This window comes from Salvelinus sp. IW2-2015, unplaced genomic scaffold (assembly GCF_002910315.2).
Source record: "Salvelinus sp. IW2-2015 unplaced genomic scaffold, ASM291031v2 Un_scaffold7578, whole genome shotgun sequence".
Classification (NCBI taxonomy): domain Eukaryota; kingdom Metazoa; phylum Chordata; class Actinopteri; order Salmoniformes; family Salmonidae; genus Salvelinus; species Salvelinus sp. IW2-2015.
Genome location: NW_019948838.1, coordinates 6,334 through 26,595, shown reverse-complemented (window position 1 = coordinate 26,595; position 20,262 = coordinate 6,334). Strand labels below are relative to the sequence as shown.

The following is a 20,262-nucleotide window of genomic DNA, read 5'->3' as shown; positions in this document are numbered from 1 at the left end:
GTGAAATATCACAATTAATACCTGTGAGACACGTACACGGTCAACGTGAATTACATTTATACCTGCGGCAGACCAGGACACGGTTCGTGAAATAATCACATTATACCCTGGAGGACAGGCACACTGGTCCGTGCGAAAATTACATTTTCCCATATACCTGCGGAGACCAGGACCAGTCGTGTGAAGTATTACCATCCTTATACCTGCGACGTACAGGGAACACAACGGTCGTTGTAATATTACATTATACCTGTCGATCTGAGGACACGGACACGTCTCATCCTGTGGGAAATCATTACATATACCTTGGAGAGGAACAGGACCACGGTCCTCAACTCCGCACGTGAATATTACATTATTACCTGCGAGGGGACAGAGACCACGAATGCGTCGTGAAATATTACATTATACCTGGGGGACAGGGATCACTGCGTCTGTGGAATATCTACATCTATAACCGGGGACAGGCCACACTACGGTCGTGATATGTACATTATACCTGGGAGACAGGACACGGTCGTGGGACTCATTACATTATACCCTCGTGGGGACAGGCTACACGGCGCCGCGCCGGTCTGTGGATATATACATATTATACCTGGCACGGGGACAGTAACACGCAGCCCGCTTCGCGTTCCTCGGCTGTCTGAGTACCCGTGGAATATTACATTTATATACCTTGGGCAGACAGGACCGGTCCCATCTCCCCTATGTTGGGGGTAATATTTACATTATACCTGGCGGGACCTGGGGACATAACACGGTCCGTGGTGATATCACATATCACCTGAGGGACCGCGCGGCGATCAAAGGACACGGTCCGTACTCCCTCGACCCTACCCGTGAATATTCAATCTATATACCGGGGAGGGGGCACATGAGGGACCACGGTCGTCTATCATGTCATCCGCCTCCACGCCGTGAGGAAGCGTATTCACTCTATCACCTGGCGAACAGGACACACTCGGTCCCCGTTCGCGTCTCTTTCTGGAATATCACATTATATCTCCCTGGGGGACAGGACAGCAGTCTCTGATTAATTACATTAATTACCTGGGGCGGAACAGGAACCACGCGTCGTAGGAATATTAACATTATAGCCTGGGGAGACCAGGACACAGGTCTGTCGAATATCTACATTATACCTGGGAGGACAGGACACGGTCGTGAATATTACATTATACCTGGGGGACAGGACACGGTCGTGAACTATCACATTATACCTGGGGAGACAGACACCGGCACTCGTGAATATTACATTATACCTGGGGACAGGACACAGGTCGTGATATAAACACATTATACCTGGAGGACAGGACACGGTCCGTGATATTACACTTATACCTGGGAGACAGGACACGGCAGTGAATATTACATTATACCTGGGACAGGACACGGTCGTGAATATTACATTATACCTGGAGACAGGACACGGTTGAATATTACATTATACCTGAGGACAGACACGGTCGTGAATATTACATTATACCTAGGACAGGACCGGGACACGGTCGTGAATCATTACCATTAATACCTGGGACAGGACATCAGGTCGTGAATATCACATTATACCTGGGAGGACGCGTCGTAGTGACATATTACACTATACCTGAGGAGGACAGGACACGGTTCGTGAATATTACATTATACCTGGGGACAGGACACGGTCTGTGATATTACATTATACCTGGAGGGACACAGGACACGGACGTGAATATCTACATTTATCCTGAGACAGGACAGCAGTCGTGAATATTACATTATACCTGGACAGGACACGGTCCGTGAAGTATTACATTATACCTGGCGAGACACAGTCGTGATATACATTTATACCTGGACGAGGTCGTTGAATATTACATTATACTCGGGGACAGGAACAGGTCGTGAATATCACATTATACCTGGGAGACAGGACACGGTGCTGTGAATATTACATTATACCTGGGGACAGGACACGGTCGTGAATATACATTATACCTGGGAGACAGGACACGGTCGTGAATATTACATTATACCTGGGGGACAGGACACGGTCGTCGTGAATATTACATATATACCTGGGGACAGGACACGGTCGTGAATTACATTATACCTGGGGACAGGACACGCGTCGTGAATATTACATTATACCTGGGAGGACAGGACACGGTCGTGAATAATTACATTATACCTGGGGACAGACGGTCGTGAATATTACATTATACCTGGGGACAGGACACGGTCTGTGAATATTACATTATACCTGGAGACAGGACACGGTCGTGAATATTACATTATACCTGGGAGACAGGACACGGTCGTGAATATTACATTATACCTGGGACAGGACACGGTCGTGAATATTACATATACCTGGAGGACAGGACCGGTCGTGATAATTACATTATACCTGGGAGACAGGACACGGCGTGAATATTACATTATACCTGGGGACAGGACACGGTCCGTGAATATTACTTATACCTGGGGACAGGACACGCGTCTAATATTACATTATACCTGGGGACAGGACACGGTCGTGATATTACATTATACCTGGGGACAGGACAGGTCCGTGAATATACATTATACCTGGGGACAGGACACGTCGTGGAATATATATATACCTGGGGACAGGACACGGTCGTGAATATACATTATACCTGGAGGACAGGACACGCGGTCGTGAATATTACATTATACCTGGGGACAGGACACGGTCGTGAATATACATTATACCTGGAGGAACAGGACACGGTCGTGAATATACAATTATACCTGGAGACAGGACACGGTCGTGAATATTACATTTATACCTGGAGGACAGGACACGCCGTGCTGAATATTACATATACCTGGGAGACAGGACACGGTCGTGGAATTACATATACTGGGGACAGGACACGGTCGTGGATATTACATTATACCTGGGGGACAGGACACGGTCCGTGAATATTACATTATACCTGGGGACAGGACACGGTTCGCGTAATATTACATTATACCTGGGAGACAGGACACGGTCCGTGAATATTACATTATACCTGGGGACAGGACACGGTCGTGAATATTACATATACCTGGGGAAGGACACGGTCGTGAATATTACATATACCTGGAGGACAGGACACGGTCGTGAATATTACATTATACCTGGGGGACAGACACGGTCGTGAATATTACATTATACCTGGGGACAGGACACGGTCCTGTGAATATTACATTATACCTGGGAGACAGGACACGGTCGTGAATATTACATTATACCTGGGGACAGGAACGGTCGTGAATATTACATTATACTGGGGACAGGACACGGTCGTGAATATTACATTTACCTGGAGACAGGACACGGTCGTGAATATTACATTATACCTGGGAGACAGGACCACGGTCGTGAATTATTACATTATACCTGGGGACAGGACACGGTCGTGAATATTACATTATACCTGGGGACAGGACACCGTCGTGAATATTACATTATACCTGGGAGACAGGACACGGTCCGTGAATATTACACTTATACCTGGAGACAGGACACGGTCGTGAATATTACATTATACCTGGAGGACAGGACCACGGTCGGTGAATATTACATTTATACCTGGAGGACAGGACACGGTCGTGAATATTACATTATACCTGGGGGACAGGACACGGTCGTGAATATTACATTATACCTGGGGACAGGACACGGTCCGTGGATATTACATTATACCTGGGAGACAGGACACGTCTCGTGAATATCACATTTATACCTGGGGACAGGACACGGTCGTGATATTACATTATACCTGGAGGACAGGACACGGCTCGGTGAATATTACATTATACCTGGAGACAGGACACGGTCGTGTGAAGATTACAATTATTACCTGGGAGGACAGGACACGGTCGTGAATATACACGATTATTACCTGGGGAGACAGGACACGGTCGTGAATATTACATTATACCTGGAGACAGGACACGGTCCGTGAATATTACATTATACCTGGGCAGACACGGTCGTGAATATTACATTATACCTGGAGACAGGACACCGGTCGTAACATGAAGTACAAACAATGGTTAATATACACTCACTGGCCAGTATGTATTAGGTATACCCATCTAGTACTGGTCAGACACCCCTCTGCCTCCAGGACAGCCTGAATTCACTTTGTTAGTTAATAACCAAATACAAAGCTACACTACAAACAACAACTTACAGACGCACACAATCAACGACTACATCTCCTCTGTCCAGACCCGCATGCTCACACCTCCATCCATAGTGCATTGTTGTTTACCACATGGYCTGAAACAGCACCATTTTGTTTCTCTCCGTAGCCCCCGCTTTTTCAATATTTAAATAATAAATCATTACATTTTTCCATTGTGTTAATGATGGCAGAATGATTKMTTTCCAAGTTTTTAGTATACGTTTTTCCAAGATGAGTGATGAGCCTGAATTCTTTGGGGCATGGATTCTACAAGCCGGAAATGTTCCACAGGGATGTTTTTCCATGCTGACATGATGGCACCACGCAGTTGCTGCAGATTGGATGCTGGTACACCACAGCCATCGGACTGTACCATTGACACCAGGCAGGATGGGTTCCATGGACTCATCCTACAACTTCCGTCAACATGATGCAACATGAACCGGGATTTGTCGCACCAGGCAATGTTTTTCTACTCCTAAATTGTCCAGTGTTGGAGATGGCGTGCCCACTGGAGACGCTTCTTCTTGTTTTTAGCTGATAGGAGTGGAACCCAGTGTGGTCGTCTGCTACAATAGCCCATCTGTGACAAAGATCGGCGAGTTGTGCGTTCCGAGAAGCCGCACTGCAGACCACGGTTGTACTGCGCCGTTATTTGCCTGTTTGTGGCCCAACTGTTAGATGGCATGATTCTTCCCATTCTCCTTCAACCTCTCTCATCAACGAGCGGTTTTCACCCTCAGGGCTGCCGCTGACTGGATGTTTTCTGTTTGTCGCACCATTCTCTGTAAACCCTAGACACTATTATGCGTGAAAAGCCCAGGAGGGCGGCCGTTTCTGAGGTACTGGATCCGGCGTGCCTGGCAGCGACGGTCATACCACGCTCAGTCACTTAGGTCAGTCATTTTGTCCATTCTAAYGTTCAATCGAACAGTAACTGAAAGCCTCAATGCCTGTCTGCCTGCTTTATATAGCTAGCCACGGCCACGTGACTCACTGTCTGTAGGAGAGATCCATTTTCGTGAACGGGGTGGTGTACCTAATAAACTGGGAGTGTAATGTTAAAATATTCCATTGTCTGTTTGCACAAACATTTGCTAATGGATTTCACTTCATGTTAAAGGTAGAGTCAGCAATGCACAAAGTAAAAAGCAATATCGTGTCCATTTCCACAACTACTAAGAGCATTGAAGCACGAGGCTAAACTTCTGCACTGTTACGGTCCTGCAGCGATCACATTGGGCCCTGGTCAAAAGTAGTGCACTATATAGGGAATAAGGGACCACTTGGGAGGCAGGCGTTGCCTGCTGTACAATACTCACTTCTCCAGAACGGCMGGGGTGAAGAGGATGTGCAGGGGCCACTGGACCTTGTAGGCCAAGCCCAGAGCAGCCCAGCCCGTAGGGGGCACCTCCCTGGGGGAGGACTCCTGTGGGGGAGTGGCCCCTTCCCTGGTCCCTGTGGCATCTGAGAACACAATCATACCATTAGCCACAGGATGGCTCCACACCAGAGTATGTCAGCAGAGTTAAGCGGTTTGAAATCTCACTCATCGCTCATGGAACAGTCTTTGTTAACCACTCTGCCGCTCAACATCCTTTCTCCCGCTCTGCTAAAAATATATATTTTTTAAAACGCTCACAGGAACAAACAAAACTGCTGCTCCAAATTCACTCCATTCATTTTTTAGGTTAAAAAGAATTTAACAAACACCCCATATACTTTTGTGACTATGTACCATTTGCTTTTGAAGTAGGCTGTCATAAGAAGGTTCAACATAGGCTACTAAACAAGCAMCTACCTAGGTGAWAGGTTGTGGCTACTGTGTTAAAAACAAATAGCTTTTTCTCTAATCTATTGATGATCAGATACGTCAGTTGTAACTGGTTCTGTTGAACTCACATTTTACACTTGATAGACAACTTTAGTAATGTTACAAACTTAGACTATTTTTTAACAATAGCCTATATAGAAACCAAAACGTCTCTGTTGCTGCTGCATGGCCCCATTGTTTGTCTTGTCATCAATTATACAGCCTGTGACATATTTCTTGGTCGACTCATATCAACATCTCTGCGCATTAGTGGTGGGGTAGGCTAAATAAATACAGCACAATAGACCTTAATAAAAGAACGGTGATGAAGGAAATGAAAAATGGTGGACAGAGCATGGCCAGAGGTCGTGGCTGAACAGTACCGGTGCGCAATTGGGAGAGAAGGCCAACGATCCTACATGAAAAAAAATTGGCCAAATTACACACACTCCATTCCTCTCTCCACTCTGCCCACATCCTCTGATCCACTCCATCGCATTGTTCACAAGATGGCACACACTGGGTAGAAGACATAGAAGAATGGATCATCCCAAATAGCACCCTATTCCCTATGACGTGCACTACTCTGACCAGAACTTTGTGAARAATAGTGCACTATTAWGTGGATTAGGGTGCCAAGTTCAATAGCCTTCTCTTCTCGTCTGCTTTCCTTCATTGGCTTTTAAAAAGATAACAGGTGACTTCCCAGTACACATCCATCAGATTGCCTTCTCCCATCTGGTGTTCCCAGGTTATAGCAGGAGAGATGAGGGAGAGATGACCAAGACAGGCATGCATAGACTGTCTTACAGTTAGCCACCAGATGGCAGCAACTGGACTGCGTACAAGAAAATATACTGGAGCACACAGCCAACGGTCCCAATATGTCCTTACCACTTCCCCTTGGCCCTGACCTTTCCATATTTACAGATCTGAATGGTATAAAAAGGTATAAGAAGTGTCATGGTGGACCTTCCGCCATATTGCTTACACATTACAGATCTGCAAACATGAAGAGTAAGTTAGGGCCATGGGGTAGTAGGGAGCAGACCTGTGTTCAAATACTATTTAGGGTATTTCAATTACTTTCAAAAAGACATTTCAAAGTAAATATTTTCTTTGAAAATACAACTAGCTGAATATTGGAATGCATTTGGAAATACACTTAATGTATTGGCATGTATTATAAAATACACTGAAAATAAGTATTTCAAAAACAAGTACTCAAATAAACATGTACTGAGCCCAGGTCTAGTAGGGAGTGAAAAGAAACTCTAAGCAGCTCTAGTTAAACATACAGTTAGATCTCCTAGACTCCTAGTGGAGGGTTTCTGCTCCAATGAAAAGCATTCTGAGGAACAAACCTTTGCTCTCCTTCCCCTGGTAGTCGATGGTGAGGTGCAGGAGAGGCAGGAGGTTGTCGTCGTCCAACAACACCTTGTGGGCAGCCTGCTGAAAGGCCACATTTACATCTGTGGAAGGGGTGGAGAAACAGCCACTGTTAGATCCAAAGAAAGACTGCAATACACATGGACCTGTTCACATTCTTCTTTACGGCATCCTCCTTCCTTCCTTCTTTTCCTTGGAATAACAACGATCAGAAATGATTGTTTTAGTGAAAGATATTTACTGGAACCCCTATTTTGACCTAGCCACAGTGTTAGATCAGTGATCACTTCAAGAAGGGAGGAAGTTAGGGTCCAGTTAAACTGCATTTTAAGTATCAACAGGACCATGGTTTGTGATTGAATAAAGGGTGAATTTTCCATAAGATGAAGTGGCCCTTAGGAGGTAGAATGTGCTATCAAGTTTAGATGTCTGTTAGAGTAAACTGATCCTGGATCTGTAAACATACCATGTTCAGTGACAGCCGTGGGTGGGGTCTTGAGCATGTGCTGAGCGTGGTCAATGAACACCTGGTACAGCTCACCACGGCCCAACAGGTAAAAGTCCTTTATGATCTACAGGGAAAGAGAAACGGTGTGTTTGAGGGGTCAGCTTTAACAAGGCAAGGCACAGAATCACTCATCTTGATCACATAAGGAGTATATTTGAGATGCAAGGGGATTTGAGATCAGTGATTCTGAGCAGTCCGACTGCAACGTATGTATTACACAAATAGCCTCCAACACTCTACTCAGCAAATTGATGCAGTCTATCACAGTGCCATCTGTTTTGTCACCAAAGCCCCATATACCACCCCCCACTGCGACCTGTATGCTCTCGTCGGCTGGCCCTCGCTACATATTCGTCGCCAGACCCACTGGCTCCAGGTCATTTTATAAGTCTTTGCTAGGTAAAGCTCCTCCTTAGCTCAGCTCACTGGTCACGATAACAACACCCACCCGTAGCACGCGCTCCAGCAGGTATATCTCACTGGTCATCCCCAAAGCCAAAACCTACTTTGGCCGCCTTTCCTTCCAGTTCTCTGCTGCCAATGACCGGAACGAACTGCAAAAATCGCTGAAGCTGGACACTTTATTCCCTCACTAACTTTAAACATCAGCTATCTGAGCAGCTAACCGATCACTGCAGCTGTACATAGCCCATCTGTAAATAGCCATCCAATCTACCTACCTCATCCCCATATTATTTTTATTTACTTTTCTGCTTTTTGCACCACACAGTATTTCTACTTGCACTCATCATGCACATCTCTCCTCTCCCAGTGTAATTTGCTCAATTGTAATTACTTCGCTACTATTGCCTATTTATTGCCTTACCCTCTCATGCCATTTGCACACTGTATATAGACTTTTTTTTTTTTATTCTATTGTGTTATTGACTGTATGCTTGTTTTTCATGTGTAACTCTGTGTTGTTTTGTGCACTGCTTTGTTATTCTTGGCCAGGTCGCAGTTGTAAATGAGAACTTGTTCTCAACTGGCCTACCTGGTTAAATAAAGGTGAAATATTATATATTTAATGTAGTCGAGCTCAAACATGACCACTAACAATCTGAAATCAACTGTAACGGTCACAGCTAGATAGTCCAAATTACAAACCTTCAGTTGCCCCAGGAGATCAGATTCCTCCACCATTAATGTCCACAGGGGCTGCAAATAGGATACATTCATTCATCAACTGTTGATTGGATTCACATACCGTACTAATGTATGGAGTTATTGAGATGAATGTGGCCCTATCAACTGAATAGAACAGGACCTTTTGTCCAGCTGATAGTGGGAAGTTACAGCAGACATTACAAACACATATCTGACATTTCCTCAGATATGTTGAAGTGCGAAGCCCACCTCTGCCACGGTGCTGCGGACGCCGTCTATGAGGTTCTCAAAGTCCACTAGGCTGAAGAGGGGCTGCTGTTTGAGACGGTGCAGCTCTGTAGCAAACATGTCCTCCTGGTGCTTCAGTATAGAGCCTGGACACAGACAAAAGGGAGGAAAACATGATCCAACAAAAAACTTTACAAATCTTCATTCCAAGTTGAACGTGGAACTCCTGAAGTGATATTGTCGCAATATGTTACATTGAAGTAGTGCTCGGCGAGATAGTTGGTGATTTTTTTGTTGTGGAAGTTTTAGAGAGCGTAGCAACCAAAGCAAACCAAATAGATGCCAAAATCAGCAATAATGCTAATGGTGCTTACCTGAGTGAGGGTGAAGACAGAAAACACTCCCTTTTCTCTCCTCTACTGTTTCCCTACTGTAGCTAAATCATTAACAAATCCAATAACGTAGCTACAGCTAATAACAAAGGTACATGTGTGGACCAGGTTCTCACCAGCTCTGGACGGGCTGTGGTTGTGGTTCTCAAACATCTGGACGGACTCCCCCACGAAGAGGATCTTCTCAGCCACRCGGATGGGGACGTAGGAGGGCAGCATCTCAGCCCGCAGAGAGAACTGCTGCAGGGACGGAGCCAGCATGTTCTCTTCCTCTATCAGCCTCTACAACGGAATASAGACAACAGCATCGTTCATTAGGGCACGCAACGGAAAACATTTTCAAACAGAAAACGAAAATGAGCATGTCTTATTGGACCAGTCTGGGTACTCACTCCCTGTTTCAGTTAGTTTTTCCCTGCTTTGTGCCTTATGAACATGACCCAAATCAGCCTCCTGAAACTGACTGGAAGTACATAACCATGACTTTTAGATCTTATCCATCCTGCAATCTTTACTCTAACAGTAGTGGTGCAAGCTTTACACTAACGCAAGCACTTCAAATCCAAGTGCCAAGGTATGAAGTAGGATGAAATTACCCATAGACTGATCTTAGGTCAGTTTTGCCTCCCCACCCGATATTTAAGATTAGGATTTGGGGGAAGATATAAACTGAACCTAAAGCTGTGCCTAAGGGCAACTTCTACCCGCCATCTCACTAGATTCTGTAGTTCTCTCAGCTGGAAACATGGATGCAATTGCCAATAGATGCTGATCTAGAATCAGTTTTGCCTCTTACCTTAGATCAGCCAGTTAAGATTTGAGGAAGATAAAAGCTGATCCTGAATCTTAGCATAAGGGCTCTCACCAGGTCCTGTAGTTCTTTCAGCTGTTTACCGCTGAGGCCTCCAATCCCCAGGTCCTCCTCGTCCTCCTCCTGGTTGGCGGCGGCCCCTCCAGCGCTGGGCCCCTGCTTCACATAGAACTCCTCACTCTGGTCCAGCAGCAGACCATGCAGCATCCACGCCGCCAGCTGCTTGTACATCACCCCGTGGCACACCGCCAGGATCCTGAGTAGACAGACAGCAGAGAGATCCTTTATGTTGTGTTGCCCTAAGAAACACCAGCCAGGTATCGGTATAGATTCAAGTGTTTATGTGTAGGAGGAGATGACATGTGTCATGGGAATCATTTATCCAGGGGTGAAAACACATTTTTTTTTTAAATACACACCCCGGGATCTTACCATTGTAAAATCACAGAAAATTCATAACCCTCTTCAGATTTTGCCTGGAAATATGGCATGCATATTTCACTTTGCAGCATCAGTTTCAGGATGACACCACACATGCAGCATAGATCCAAGTAATAGCATAAACAATGCATAAGAGGCTAACTTCACATTTGATTGAAAAAGTTGTGGCCGTAACTTACTTCTCCAGGGCCATGCGAACAGGGGGCAGACCTCCACAGCTGTGCTTGTACACCGTCTCCAGGATCTGACAGCCGTGGATCTAATTAGGACAGACAGGATATGACCTCATTTCCATATTCCACACTAATTGATTCAACTGTGCCTACCCATGATGCACTCTGCTCTGAGCGATGTGACAACTTTGTGCCCCTGTACCACAGCAGCCACCATTTTGATGAACTTTAAATTGGGAGAAAGATGGTTTTGTTACAAAAAAATTCAAAACTAAGGCACATCAGAAATGTGTTGACCCTTAGACTTTGAGAACACAATAGTTTTTGGAGAGTGCTATGGTGTATGAAAAGTGCTTTATGAGTGTCTTAAATCATTTCCTCCAAAGTAATTGTGTTTGTGTGATTTCTCAGTCATATCAGAAGGAGAGTGAATACTTGTGTCTCCATTGTAATGCCCTTATCTTCTGGGACTAGTGTCTTGTCTCCATTGTAATGCCCTTACCTCTGGACTGTATTGTCTCCATTGTAATGCCCTTACCTTCTGGGACTGTATTGTCTCCATTGTAATGCCCTTACCTTCTGGGACTGTATTGTCTCCATTGTAATCCCTTACCTTCTGGGACTGTATTGTCTCCATTGTAATGCCCTTACCTTCTGGGACTGTATTGTCTCCATTGTAATGCCCTTACCTTCTGGACTGTATTGTCTCCATTGTAATCCTTACTTCTGGGACTATTGTCTCCATTGTAATGCCCTTACCTTCTGGGACTGTATTGTCTCCATTGTAATGCCCTTACCTTCTGGACTGTATTGTCTCCATTGTAATGCCCTTACCTTCTGGGACTGTATTGTCTCCATTGTAATGCCCTTACCTTCGGGACTTTATTGTCTCCATTGTAATGCCCTTACCTTCTGGGACTGTATTGTCTCCATTGTAATGCCCTTACCTTCTGGGACTTTATGTCTCCATTGTAATGCCCTTACCTTCGGACTGTATTGTCTCCATTGTAATGCCCTTACCTTCTGGGACTGTATTGTCTCCATTGTAATGCCCTTACCTTCTGGGACTTTATTGTCTCCACCACCACCATAACAGAGGGAAACAGCAACTGAAACTGGAGGAGAACAACATGATTACATAAATGACTGGTATATTGTTAAATTCATAATTTTATTTCCTAATTCCATTCATGACATATTGAAAGATACTGTGGTTCTTGTGACTGTAGGTGTGAAAGTTCACATTTAAAGATGGAATCTGCATTAGGGGAAACAGCGCCACTGTCTGCATTGGATGCTGTGGATGAAAATCCAGCACTTGGAGAAAAAGGAATTTAGGAATATATGTATAATTAGTTAACTACATGTACAGTACACGTGAGYGAAAGTAGCAGTGGAAGAATTTTTGTCCGTTAGTTTACTCCAATCAGAGGAGGGGTGGAAGGGTGGCAGCGCCACTGTACACCCCCAGCACCTTTGTTATTGTTTTTGTTTTGTGGATGAAATGGAGGTCAGGTGCGTCGAGCAGTGTGGTCAAAGACAAAAAGTGCAGTACATATTGTTCTGTTTTATCGCGTGTGCAATGATGTTAGAGGAGGGAAAAACAGTGTTTGTAGCTTGCAGTAACTTTTTTGTTGTTGTAATATCCTAAACTGTTTCACCATTAAGGATTCCAGCTTTAAAGGTCTAAAACAATTAATTCTACTTCAAATGTATAACARRCAAATCTAAATCAGAAAAACTAGTAAAAACAGTAACTGGCATTACCTGATCCAACATATAATTCACATGAGATATGGAGAGATGCGGGTCGCCAAGAAACTGCAATGAAGAGTACAATAGTGGGATTGATTATGAATGTGCATTGTATTAATTAGTGCTWCAAYGCATTTAGTAAATKATCTTCGCTACCTCTTGTTCGAGGTCCAGGAGAGCCTGTCTATAAGGCTGTAGCATGGAGTCCAGTCCCGTGCAGAAAGCCCGCAGGTAAACCCCATTGAGTCCGGCCTGGTTTGTCTGAATGGAGTGGTGCTCCTGCAAAGTACAATCAGAGCTTGTTAACACTATAGTATTTAGCTATATCTGATTAGTATTTGCAGTAATACTAGTACATCTCAATCTAAAAAACAACAACACATGGCACTCACTCTAAAGTTGGTTTAGATTCATTGTCACCGACWCTCACAGAATTTAACCAGTTAATCAGGATTAAAAAATATAAACCCATCTAAGGGGAGGTTTCCCAGACACAGATTAAGTGTAATTCTGCACTAAAAAGCATTTTCAATGGAGATTCTCCATTGAGTTGGCTTTTTAGTCCAGAGATTATACTACAAATCAGGTTTGAGGAGTTAGCAAAGCAACTTTGTTCAACTTGGAATAACCGGTCAGATGAAAGAGGCTCACCTTTTAGCCAGGTAMATTTYTATGGCAATGAATCCTTCAGAACTAACCTGTTCTGGGGTAGGCTAACTCAGGGTTTACTATATTTANATTTCTATGGCAATGAATCCTTCAGAACTAACCTGTTCTGGGGTAGGCTAACTCAGGGTTTACTATATTTATCCTGAATGAAGTGTCTGATGCCACGTTAAATACAACTAGGAACATGGATAAATATGAGATCAAATRATGACGTCAGTGATCTAAGGTCGGAAAGTCTAACTTTTAGAAAAAGGCCCGAMRTGGAATTCCGAGTTGGATGATCATTCAAAMCGATTTTRCCCCAGTCGGAGCWAWTTTTTTTCAAAATTCCCACTTGTTTTGAATGCACTGAAGTCGGAAGTCTGAGATTTACGAGTTCCTAGTTGTTTTGAGCGATTAAATATGTAATTAATCAAACGTTTGTGTAAAAAATAAATATTAAAACACCCATCACATTACACATTTAGTAATGACAAGATGCATTTGAAAGTTCACCCACAGTAAAACTTTTGCATGACTAAAAAACATTTTTACTGATAGGATTGGGAAAAAAGGTGCTTGTGTGCATTGATAAGCACACCAAAGCACATCAAAGACAGCATTATTAGCCTATTTCACATCATAGCCTGCTGAATTTGCAAGATAACTTATCTTTCATGTTAATTTCGGCAAAAATGAAAATYTGGCACTGACTCTCCCATGGATTGACGGTTTCAGCATTGTCTCAATGAAGAGTTTGGCGTTCGACCAGCAACATGCGACATGCACGTGTAGTTACATGCCTGCTWGAGTTAGTGGCAGATGAAGTCTGAGCTGGAATGTGAAGCTAATTGAAGCTGGCTAGTTTTATAAAAGCCTGAGTAGATCGAGCTTCAATCGTAGTTTTCCTCAAGTCCTCATCTTATCAAAAAGTAAGAGATAAGCAGGAAGAACATTGGAGGAGAAGGAACCCCAGATATCCTTCAACGATCTCCTCACTTCCAAATCAAATCACATTTTATTGGTCACATACACATTTTTAGCAGATGTTATTGCGGGTGTAACAAAGGACGTGAGAAGAGGAAAATGCTTTTGGCACTCCATCTTCTGGGTATTTATCTCACCTGCTGGTGGACATGGCCTGTGTGTTGCTCTATGAACTCTGTGAAGCGAATGTAATCGGATCCCAGTTTGCAGAGGCGGTTCAGGACACTGGTCTCACTGGGATGGAGAAAGGGCAGGTCCTGGGAGACCTACAGGAGWAGCAGAGGTTCAGTTAACCCCTTACTCATAACTCCTTAACAGTGCATTATTGAACTATGGTTCAGTTAGCTATATGTACATCGTGGAGTTGAGAAAAACTCGGCTAAAAGGTTCAGTAGGATGCATGTCACACTTACCACCAGCCACTAAACAAAACTATAGTGAAGTGTACATACAGCAACAATAGAAAAAAAACGTGATGGGTGCCAACAAAAGCAGAACATAAAACAATTCATAAGGTTACTAGCTAGTTGCAGTAGCTAGCTACTTGAGAAAAAAAGGTTAACATTGCTAGCCAGCTTCTTGCAGCGGTGTTTGTACTTTGTAGAGCTAGYTCTGTAACGTTACTGTAGTTAGGTAGGTAACGTTACCMCGATATACCTGTAAACCTGTCCGTTTGTTCCATGTGAATATAGTCCCAGGGTATCCACTTAACGCCAACAGGAGCTCGTGAATCATTTTAATAAAATTAAAATCGGATATCAGGGGAAAGTTGACATAAATTGCAGTGTTGAGCCTGTCATTCAATCACAACACCGCCGATCCTGTTGCCGTCGCAACCCGATGACGTTTCAATGACGAGAGTGAAGAATTATGGAAATTGTAGTCTTTCYTTTGGTTTCCACTTAAGTTAATTAAACGTTTTCTTCCCTTGTACGATTGATTTAGCTACTGTAATGATCACTGTTTGCTATCTAAAACACCCAACATATATATCAATTATCTCGAAGTAGCTATATCTTTGATCAAAAACCTGTGGCGTCTGTTGTTACGCAATCGTGTGGAAGTTGTAGTTCGACAGCCAACTTGTTTGCATCATTGGTCATGACTCATACAGCAACGGCGCTGCCTGGACAGCTTGAGGTTCGTTCTGAACTGTRTTTTTGCTATCAATAAAATATATTCTGCAACTTTCTATGATATAGTTATCCAGTAARCTATATGTTGCTCAAATAAARCTAACGTTGGCGTAGTGCAGCCACCAACATACGTTTGTTGTGTTTGCTAGCTAGGCTAATACCCGGCGTTTGTTTTAAAGTCTTACGCTAATTCAATGCTAGCTAACTAGCTACCCACATTGGAGGATGGCTAGCTATGTAAAATATATTAACCTGGTTGATGTTAAGTTCATCAGTGAATGATCTGTTTGGATTAACTTCTGATTATAAGTTAGCTAGTAACAACAGAGACGGTAATGTTAGACAACTGGCATTGCAACAAACCAACATTGACTTCCGTAAACGAGCGTTTTCAGATTTGGCCCTACTAACGTTACGTGATATTTGTTATGATAGCTAAATCGCCTTCTCTCCACAATCTCGAAGTTGCTTGGTAGGCAGTGATGACAATACTCACAAAGAATAGATGCCAGCAGTGACTTTAAAAGATGTCAGAAGACGACTATTTCAGCTTCCGTAGCGTTATAATATTCCCTCTTAACAAGCCGCTGCTGACAAATTGCAGGTGAAGGACTCTGGCTATAACCATATTTCTGGCGTTATAACTGTCATAGAACAGCAACAGCTTCCAGTGCCTGATGAATCTGTTGATGCCGTGCCTCTAGAAAAACATGATAGACAGAGCACAAAACACACTGGACTTAGTGTGGTATATAATTTCCCATCAAATCRKCTGATTTGATTCGCGTCTTGAGTAGCCTGTTTTTGCCTCTAGTCACTGTAACACTGATATAGCCTAACACATTGTGTCCTGTGTCTCTGCTCTGTGTTACAGTGATGGCGGAGGGGAGGAGTGGAGAGGACATTGTTTCAGAGTACCTGGACCAGAACCCTCACCTGGTCGAGTGGGTGGAGTCGCTCCGAGGAGTGCATGAGACCAACAAGCAGTGGCATGGCCAGACGAGAGTTTTTCCTGAGGAACATGGAGACGTTCCCCACAGTCCAGCCGGGCTTCCCCAGCCCCAGTCTGGACAGCTGCTCTCACTGTCCATATGCTGGGCCAACCACATCTTCTTGGGCTGCAGGTATGTGTATTGTAGCCTGGTCCCAGATCTGTTTGTGCTGTCTTGTCAACTAGATCTCAAACAGGCTATGTTTGAGGAATGAATAGAGGAACTTAGTTTTAATGGATTTCGATGTGGAGCGTTACTGTAATATAATTTTCACACTTCACACAAAATGTATGCACATACTACTGTAAGTATATCTGGATAAAAGTATCTGTTAACTGGCGTATACTACAGAGACGAGCTGAGCTGCAATGGCCTGGTTATGCATCCACCATAGTAGTTGAAAACCTGCTGGAAAGGACAGTGTGAGAAGGAAATATCCGAGCCAGCACAGTATGGTTGGGGTCTGTACTGTTGATAGTGTGAAAAGAGTATTAGTTAGTTACAATGGGGGGTGCTGCTGGTGCTCTTCCATAACATCTGATTTAAAATCATTCAACACTAGAACGTATACTCTCCAGTTTGGACCAACCATAATGAAAAACTACGACAGTATTCCAAAAAAGTAAACCAATGTAAAAACAAACAACAACAAAAAAACAGGAGACCAGGGTCAACTGTCCTAAAGGGAATTTAGTCTTCTTCTGACTGTGTTGTTTTGCAGATACCCTCAACCTGTCATGGACAGGATCAAGGAAATGGCAGAGGGAGTGGTTGTCAATGATGCTCCAGTTCGAAAGACCAGAGATGAAATCATGGGGAAAGGAAAGAGGACTGCAGGTATGATGCTGAAATCCTACTGTATATTCAGTTGTGTACATACTTCTCATAACTAGTTTTTATTACTTTTTCCCCCATCTAATTTTTATTACTACTTGTTATTTAGGACTTTGTTTGACATTTGATCCTTGATTGATATTGTACTGCATTGTTGAGGAGAGTTAGCAAGTAAGTATTTCACTGTGCTGTTTACAACTGTATCCTGTTCACTTGATCAATAAACGTTGATTTCATTTGGATTTTAGACTATTTAAAGTTTAGATTCCTTGTATAGTTTGGAGAGTCCAACTTTAAACGTTTTATTGACACTAATACTATTATAGCCCTACAAAAAAAATGTCCTGTCTTTGACCAATGGCCGTGTCTTTGCTTCATTCAGGGTTGTACAATATTGTTAACTTATGGAAGTGATTCAATACACTGAATGGCAATTACTGTGATGCTGTATATCCATTTCTGTATATTTGTGGGACAATTAAAGCGGGAAAAGTTCTGTACTTTTCCATCAAACATACTCTACATTGTTACGGTTAGATTAYTCATACAGCAGTATTTTTTCTGCTGCTTTTGTTTTGGCCTTGAAGTAAACMCTGCCTATCCGACGCCTCCCTCACACCGCTGGAATCTGTCCTCTGCAGGTGAAGCCAGTGTTGCCGGGAAGAATCCCTACTCAGTTGTCTTTTATCTCGCTGATTCTCAGGGGGCGACGACGACAGCTGCGCCAAGCGGACCAAGCCTGGGAACCCCTTCAAGCAAGGCCCACCCCCGCAGGCACCTGCCGAGCACCAGCCCTTCTTCAACCGCCTCTACAAGGCTGTGGCGTGGAAGCTGGTGTCGGCAGGGGGCTTCGGCCCCAACCTGGACCACTTTGAGATCCTGCGTGCCTGCACTGAGTCGTCCAAAGAGAGCCTGAGCTGCATCTTTGTGCCCCTGAAGGACATCCCCGACCTGCCGGCGGCGCGCACCCAGAAGGAGGGCCAGGTGTGCGAGCTGCGCTGCCAGACAGTCTATCTGGGCACGGGCTACGGGCGTGACGAGGCGGCCGCCAGGGCCATGGCATCCAAGGAGGCCCTCAAGGCCTTCCAGGGGCGCAAGGTGACGGTGAAGATCTGCCGGCGGCGGTTCAATGGTAGGGATGTAGAGGATCTGGTACTGCTGGATGATCAGCCCAGGAACCCGGGCTTCCCTCCCGCTATCAGCTACCCCTTCCAGCCAGAGCAGCAGGGAGACGGGCCGTCGTAGCACAGCCATGAGTCATAGAGTATCCTCCGGGGGCCTTTCCAGGGTCATGTTCAGTAGGCATCAACAGTTTGTAAAATGGGMACGTAGGAATGGGGGTTTGAAATAATTTCACAATTTGAATAGTATAATGAATTTTTGTCAGATATTCGAAATACATGTGTTATTGTTTTTTTTTACCTGAGCACTGCTGCGGGAGGGAGAGAGGCTGGCGCTCTATTGCTGCAGCTGCAGAGGGGGTGAACAGATGGATGGAGGGAGAGAGAGAGACACCAAGGCAATTCAATGTTATTTATTATCCTATATAACAGTGCCTGGCTTGACAGGAGTAGCCTATAGCTAGCTAGGCTAATTGAGGCCACATGCTGCGCTTTTTCCCCAACCCCATTCAGATAAAACGACAGCCTACCTGTTGGTTGTTATTCTTTCTCATTTCGCTAACTTTTAATTCAGTAATTTTATTCCATCTTGCATTGCATAAGTGAACTTTCATGCCACTTGTTACACATTTAGCCTCTTTTCCACGTTGATTGGCCAACATAAACAACAAGCTACGCACGGCTACCGGTCGSCTGCCGGTCTTTTTATGGGGTGCACTGGGCATGTCATAAAAACAACATAAAAAAGTTAGTTGTTAAATTAATAATTTGAAATGGCATGGTATATCCTTGTATGTAACAATGTCCCATGGATATTTTAATTTACAAAAATCGTTTTCTGTGTAAAATAGGCCTATATTTCTTTCTTCTCACAAAATTGTATACTCACACAAGTATTCGAATACTAACATCTGTTCGAGTATTCAAATAACCATGCCCATCRCTAACTGGGAGGAACTACCTCTCCTGGACTTATATAAATGCTAATAAATGCTAATTTCAGTTTTCRGTTCCGAAACGTTTTGCTACTGTGTGCCCTAATGAACACGGCCCTGGTATTTAGAAGTTGTGTGGGTTTGAATGGAGCTGCTCTATGAGTCATACAGTACCACTGAATGGATGGAGTCAATGCATCATCACCACCACTTAGTAGTTTTTACGCTTTTATTATTCTAGAGGAGCGTGTACCCAGTTCTTGTTTCTATAGGTCATTTGATTCCTTCAGAGTGGGGATGGTAAGAAGTTTTAGTCCTTTAGTATGGTTGTGCCTGTTTGCTTGCCTACCACAATGGAGAAAATGTACACACGTTCGTAAGGGTGTGGTTTACAAATGTCACCACATTTTCCCTCCTTTGCTTGGGTCTATAGTCACACATGCACTTTCTTTTCTATGTCCTCTAGCTCAGGGCTCCGGGGTGAAGTTTCCCCCTAGATCAGGATGAGCTTCCTCTCCCTCAATCCTAACCTTAGCCATTAGTGAGGAAAATGCTAAACTGACCAGGTACAGCCTCTAGGTGCGACTTAACCCTACACCTACTCAGGACTATGGTGGATAGTGCGGCTGCACTCGGTCTGACCCTCAAGCCATTTAATCAGCTATCTGATTAACAACCCGACGCACGGACGGAGGGACATTTCTACCGTTTATCAATATCATTAATAACATGCACTAATGAACCCTGTGTGGCTCGTCATTCGATTTTGCTATTGATCTTCAAATCTCCCTGAGTGATCACA

General features: G+C 44.0%; 2 protein-coding genes across 2 annotated transcripts; one reads left to right on the top strand and one right to left on the bottom strand.

Moving 5' to 3' along the window:
- Positions 1–1,861: 1,861 nt before the first annotated feature.
- tubgcp4 (tubulin gamma complex component 4) lies at positions 1,862–15,306 on the bottom strand. The gene is made up of 14 exons (XM_024145303.2): positions 15,100–15,306; positions 14,580–14,708; positions 12,964–13,086; positions 12,820–12,873; positions 12,111–12,167; positions 11,059–11,138; positions 10,493–10,694; positions 9,744–9,909; positions 9,257–9,381; positions 9,008–9,058; positions 7,859–7,964; positions 7,368–7,475; positions 5,513–5,657; positions 1,862–1,904 (listed from the first exon to the last, which is right to left on the bottom strand). The coding sequence occupies exons 1-14, from the start codon at positions 15,175–15,177 to the stop codon at positions 1,862–1,864; spliced, it is 1,467 nt and encodes a 488-aa protein (XP_024001071.2). The 5' UTR covers positions 15,178–15,306.
- A 145-nt stretch (positions 15,307–15,451) lies between these two features.
- LOC112079315 (protein CDKN2AIP homolog A-like) lies at positions 15,452–20,028 on the top strand. Its single transcript, XM_024145306.2, is given in 6 exon segments — positions 15,452–15,582; positions 16,453–16,571; positions 16,573–16,648; positions 16,651–16,702; positions 17,292–17,407; positions 18,108–20,028. Coding segments are annotated over 5 exon segments (903 nt in total). The 5' UTR covers positions 15,452–15,582; positions 16,453–16,454; the 3' UTR covers positions 18,650–20,028.
- Positions 20,029–20,262: the final 234 nt, after the last annotated feature.